Source organism: Salarias fasciatus, chromosome 15 (genome assembly GCF_902148845.1).
Source record: "Salarias fasciatus chromosome 15, fSalaFa1.1, whole genome shotgun sequence".
In the NCBI taxonomy this organism is placed as follows: Eukaryota; Metazoa; Chordata; class Actinopteri; order Blenniiformes; family Blenniidae; genus Salarias; species Salarias fasciatus.
The window spans coordinates 8,009,173-8,015,677 of NC_043759.1; the positions used below are offsets into that span (position 1 = coordinate 8,009,173).

Genomic DNA, 6,505 nt, shown 5'->3' on the forward strand with positions numbered 1-6,505 from the left:
GAAAGAAGAAGAAGAAGCCGCGGGGTGAGAACGGTAACGGCGGCCTGACGCAGTTAGTTTTCGGCTCTGCGAATTAGCGGCTCGTACCGAGAAGTAATGGTTATCTGTAGCGGACTTTGGATGCTGCCGTCCCTGACTTCCACGCCGCTGTACAAGGTCGGTGCTTTGCGCGCAGATAGCAGGTAGTACAGTGAGCCGCGAGCCGCGTTGTTTTATTGCGTGGAGGGACGTGAGACGGCCGCAGCGCGCGCCGCACTTCTGCTTTCCGCCTCCCTCCATGCTGGAGCTCCGTCTCCGCTCAGCAGCGTTTCCCGACCAGCCCGAAGTCAGCCGAAGACATGGACGCCTTCGTGCGGGTGTGTAATTATCTCCAGGACCCCCGGCACGTCGCCAGGTTCCAGAATGTCTGCGGCGTCAAGGGGACGTTTCCGGATAAAGCGGCGCGGCGGCCGGAGCCGGAGCAGGAGCCAGAGCCGGAGCGACCCGCCGGGCTGAGGCGGAGGGGGCAGCCGGGGCCACAGAGCTCCGAGCCGGGCATGGGGAACGGAGCGGCGGGGGATGCCGCCGCGCCGAGAGTTAACGGGATGCAGAGCAGCGACGACCCCGCCGGGCCCGGCGGCTGCGGAGCCGAGGCGGAGGCGGCGGACATCACCCGGGCCAAGCCGCTCCGGAGGAACTCCCTGACCGGGGACGTGGGTCAGGAGTTCCTCATCCACAACAAGTTCCTCTTCTACCTGTTCACCTTCGGGACCGAGCTGGGCAACGAGATGTTCTTCATCGTCTTCTTCCCCTTCGTCTTCTGGAACATCGACCCGCTGGTCAGCCGCAGGCTCATCGTGGTCTGGGCCTGGAACCTGTTCGTGGGACAGTCCACCAAGGACATGGTCCGCTGGTCCCGGCCCGCCTCCCCCCCGGTGGTCAAGGTGGAGGTCTTCTACAACTCCGAGTACAGCATGCCGTCCACGCACGCCATGACGGGCACCGCCATCCCCTTCTGCCTCTTCATGCTGACCTACGGACGGTGGCAGGTGAGGGACAGCTGCAGCTGTGCACACATCTGGATCAGCACACACCGACAGGCAACAAGCAAACCAATGATTAAATGCGATTATTTTCTGCTTTAAGCGATCTGTTTTGATAATTAAGATTTTATAAGTCTAAGAGTCAAAGTTTTAGTCATAGCGCCGAACTCAGCACAGTCTCTTCAAGACACTTTTCCAGAAAAAAATGCAATTCAACAGAGAAGACAGTGGAAAGGAAAGACTGCTGGTAAACAGGAAGACAGCAGCAGAGCCAGACTCAGAGGAGGAAGCAGTCTGGACAGAGAGTTTTAGCCTTCTTTAAATGTCATGATCATGTAATAATCTGCCTATTGAGATGCATTGATGCTCAATAATCTTTATTTACTCAGAGTCAAGCTGTGTTTTCAGAAGGCGCAGCCTTGCTGCCCTCCTACTTTCTTTGTAAAGCCTCTGGATAATGGAGCAAATCTTTGAAACAGTTTTCCATCTTCCATTTGAACACATGTGCCTGTAGGTTTGACATGAAACAGAGTGAAGCTCTTATAGCAGTGAGGGTTTTTTTCTTTCTTTTCTCCTGCAGGCAGGTCAGTCTGTTTAAATCCACTGTCTCTACATTCAGCCTAACTCTGTGTTTTTTTTTAGTGATGAAAAGGTTGACTCAAGTTGAAGCATGTGGCTGTTGTGTTTCTGAGCAGATAGCAAACATTCCTGTTTGGAGGTGGACCGACCGGATGAGGACAGGCACGCATTTCCCTCTCATCATAAACAGAGGCTCACTTTTCCACAGTGTTGTGGACACTGACCGTGGTTTGAATGTTAGAGGAGCTTTCTTCTGAGTATAGTGAAGCGAATCTCCTTAACCTCTTTATTTATAAGGGTCTCGGTAGTTTTCTTCCTTATACGTTATGTTTTTGGGACGTTTCACTGTGTTTTCCACTAGAATTTCATTAAAAATAACCTTTAAGTCCAGTTAGTACTAATTTTCTGTCGTAATTGTTTGTTTTTTGTGAAAATAATGAAGTTTTCATCATGTTTTCTCTGCTCTGCAACAAAAAAGCCTTGAAATTTTAAGTCTACAGGTTATTCTGGCACTATTTTACCAATATTTAGCCAATCGAGCTGTTTTTACAATGTCTCAGACACTGTGTCGTGCTGACAAACCTCCCCGAACTCATTTCATCTCATGACAAAAAGGAAAAGTCAGCAGCTTCGACACCAAAGTTTCTGCAGGAACTGTCAAAATAATGTGATTGTGGCAGGAAGACACACAAAACAAGGAAGTGAGTGTGGGAGGGGAGGCTCCCTCCGTGTTGTTTGTTTGGGTCAGGAGTGAGAAGCAGTCTGAACCGCTTGACCTGCCCCGGCGTCGTCACGCTTCAGGATTTCCGAGGAACTGAATCGGTTTGGAGGGAAAGGTTCAGGAAGATAAGATGAAGGATTCTCCTCTCAGTGATCTGAGGTCGACCGGGCCTCACGTCACATTCCTCACATCTGCTTTTCCCGGGTCAAATTCTGACCTTTGTGGTTTAGAGTTAAACATTTCAACCAGTATTGGAGGGCTGTTTTTTTTTTCCTCTCAGATGTGGTAAACAGGTTTCCCACAGTGCCGACCCGGAGCGGCCGTCAGATCTCGACCTTCTGCCGCAGCTCTTTAATTCACCACCGCAGCCCCGAGCAGATGTGGTCCTGATAAACATTCCTGGTAAACAGTGTTGCCATGACGATGTCAGCATCCAGCTAGATTTTCCCCTGGAACCAGAGTACAGTCAGACTGGAAACTGTTTTCGCTCCATGCCGTGGTTTTTTTTTTTTTTTTTAAAGAAAGGACGTCTAAACATCTGCTGTTCAGTAAACTGAGTCTCTCTGTCGTCGTTTTCCTCGGCAGTACTCGTTCCTGTTCGGCTTCAGCGTGGCTCTCAGCTGGAGCGTCCTGGTGTGTGTGAGCCGAGTCTACATGGGGATGCACTCTATTCTGGTAAGCAGGCTGAATAATTCATCCTAATCACCCTTTTAATGAAATATGACTTTAATAGAGCGTATCAAGAGACGCTGCTGTCCTGAGAGGAGACAGGCTAGCTCATCGAAATGACAACGCTCAGCAGACAATCAGATCTTTTGAAATGCAGCAGTCCTGCTGTGTGTCATCGATAAGCCTCTGAAGCTCTCTGGATTCACCTTGAACCTCTGGTGACTTTCCAATCGATATTATGCAACTTTATATAGGTCAGATCGTTATCAGTGGCATCAACCTGCAGCCGTGCTCACCTGAGCAGACGTCACTTCCTGGAGTGAGCCGTCAGACCGAAAATCTGAATGAATCCAAAACAAATCCACAGAAAGACGTTCTCCATCGGTTTGTTTTACTTTGAGTAATTTCAGAGCTGAAATCTTTATTGATAACACATCTTGTGGCCGTTCGATCAATAAGCTTCAGAAGTAACTAAAAACGTCGTGACTTTACACATCATTACATTGTGTTTAAAGTACAGTCATCGCACCGTTTTCATGTTTGCACACTTTGTGAGTTCATATTTGGTTTGTGGAATATTTGTGTTTGCAGAACCAATAAAGAAATAAAGGTGATTAGATAAGTTTACATGAGCTTCTGTCACTTGGCGGCTGCTTCTTTTGGAGATTTTAAACCGCTGTGTTGGTCAGCAGTTCACCAACCTGGAATCATTCAAGCAAAGTGTTTCTTGTTGATATTCCTAGGTAGTTGTCAGCTTGTTTTATAAAGTGCGGTCAGACTGTTTGCAACCAAAACCTGAACTCAGACCATCAGGAAATGTTCTGAAGCTGTCCAAACTTCATTTTCCTCCCTGTTGTTTGTCTGTACAGATTGGTTTTTGATGATTTCCTGATGCAACAATAATAATAATAAAAAAAAAAAGGTATTGTAGTTTATTGTAATCCTTGTAGAACACGCTGACTCCGCAGAGTTTTCTGGTGAAGAGTTCACAGGTCCGACATTCAAACATTATCAAGCAAAGGCTGCACTTCATTTGTGACGCTGAGGGATTTGCTGCAGAGTTTGCATGTTTCACTGGTCTGTTTGGCTTCTTTGGTGAATAGTTTTTGCTTCAGTGCCAGACTGTGGGATGTTTTTCATGGTGTAAAGCTTTTCAGTTGAGATGTGAAACACCGTGGAGTTCAGTTCTTCCAGCCGACCCTGGTCTGTGTGTTGCAGGAGGTGATCACCGGCTTCCTCTACAGCCTCCTCATCCTCGCCTTCTTCCACCCCATCCTGGACAAGATCGACACCTTCTACATGACGGAGGCGTCGGCCCCGCTGGCCATCGTGGTGTCGCACGTGAGCCTGGGGCTGGTGGCGTTCTCCCTGGACTCGTGGAGCACCTCCCGGGGCGACACGGCCCAGGCGCTGGGCACCGGCGCCGGCGCCGCCCTGGCCAGCCACGTGAACTACCAGCTGGGGCTGCTGGCCGACCCGCCGCTGTCCTCGCTGCCGCTGGCGCTGCCGGCCATCACCGCCGGCCTGCTGCTGCGCTCGCTGCTGCGCTTCTTCATCGGGGTGGCCGTCCTGCTGCTCACCCGGATGGCGATGAAGTCCGTGACCATCCCCTTCCTGTGCGGACTCTTCGGGCTGCCGTCCGACGACGTGCGGCGGGCGCGGCAGCACATGCGGGTGGAGCTGCCGTACCGCTACATAGTCTACAGCGTGGTGGGCTTCAGCTGCGTCTGCTTCGTGCCTCTCCTCTTCAAGGTCTTCGGCCTCGACTGAAAACTCTGTCCGTCCGGCCGACGCCTCCATCAGCACGAAGGGCGGCGGCACGCCGAAACACGCCGCCCGTCTCGTGACGGATCCGTCTCTGCATGATAGAAGTCGACTTAAAAGATAAATCTGATGATATTGAAAAATCCAGTGTCAAAAGAACAAAACCAACAATTTAAAACGTATCATCAGTCGCTGATGTCCGGTTTTATTTCCACTCTTCGTTTATTTCAGCTTCATCTTCCAGATGCTGCTATAAAAATGGACAAGTATTATTTTTATTACCAGTCCAGTGGTATTACTCGAAAGACACCATCCAGTGCTTCAGTATAGTGTAGAGAGGAAGATAAAAAAAGAGGAAGCTTCATGCTAAAATACAGTTTGTTGACCAGTGTTCTGTGACGCCCTGCTGGCTCTGGTCTTTTTGTTTCTCTCAGTTTTAAAGTCTGTAATTCATCCAGAGATATCACCCGCCTTATCTTTTAAGTCCTGCGGTCGGCGCGCGAGCGTTGACTGGAGCTGTCTATCAGACGTACTGTATCGCCTGTATTCACCTGTTGTACATTTCCATCGTCCGTCAGAGTATCTAGCTGTGTTATCTGAGAGCTTCGTGCATTAACAATAAACCAAATCCATGAACCAGTCCAGTCTGAAGTCGCTTCACTTCTCGCGATGGGAAACAAACAAAGCCCGGAAGCAATAACAGCAACCCCGCAGACGTTGGCGTTGGTAGTTAGTGATCCCCGCTGCTTCCTCTATTTTTCTACATTACCGCCGGCAGCATTATCTCCTCACCTCTCTTTTCTACAGTTTCCTGTGTCACAAATCTTTTCTTTTGCAATTTTGGCCTAAATTTCATTTAAAGCGCTCTTTGACGCAGGGAACTCTGAAAGCAAATATTTTTGATAAATTATTTTGTTGTGATTATCTTGAGATAAATTATTGCTCTCAAAAAAAAAAAAAGATTATAAATATTTTATTACAAGAAATTCCAGACATTTCAGTATCTGTAAAGTATTTGACTCTAGAACTGTTGTAGCTGTGATTTGTTGTGTTGTTTAAATAACTTCCAATATTAATGCCAAACTGATACCGTGAAAAGCTCCCGGAGCTTTTTAAAGGCCTGCTGGTGTTGCTGTCATATCCCCCATCTTTTTATGTTATGCAACAACTGTATTTAAAATGTGTCTGTTGAAAAAATAAAAATGCTTTAAACACAAAGATGCTTCTTCTGACACTTCTTACTGTTGACCTACATTAACTCTTCACATATTTGTCTATTTTGATCGAATTATGAATTTTCTTTTTACTGTAAGATATTTTCAAATGTTGGGATCTCTGGTGTATAAAAAGGATAACCCTTCTTATTCCAGTTAGATGGGGTTTTTTTTATTTAAATGAACTGTTGAGTTTTTATAGTCAGCATCTTCTTCATGAACTTAATATGTATTATATATTTTCATACATACTCAGTTTTAATTTTACTCCAGGGATTTTATGTTTTTAACATGTAAATCTTTATTTCTAGAGCAGGTTTTATTGGACTGAATGAAAACTACTCTAAATAAACCATTGATTTTAATAATTCATGACAAATAACAGGGAAAAATTATGCTGGGAAAAATACAAAAAAAAAAATCCTTTTGTTGTATTTAAAACTGCAGAAACTTGTTTGTTAATTTTTTGTTTTAAAACTTTACAGAAGGAAAAAAACCGGAAGTCACCTGTTTTCAAAATAATTCCATTTTAATTT

The 6,505-nt window shown here is 46.6% G+C and overlaps 1 protein-coding gene across 1 annotated transcript; it reads left to right on the forward strand.

The window, feature by feature from the left end:
- Positions 1–5,959, forward strand: LOC115402017 (sphingosine-1-phosphate phosphatase 1-like). The gene is made up of 3 exons (XM_030110432.1): positions 1–1,028; positions 2,908–2,997; positions 4,210–5,959. Exons 1-3 carry the CDS (start codon positions 339–341, stop codon positions 4,759–4,761), a joined length of 1,332 nt encoding a protein of 443 aa, XP_029966292.1. The 5' UTR covers positions 1–338; the 3' UTR covers positions 4,762–5,959.
- Positions 5,960–6,505: the final 546 nt, after the last annotated feature.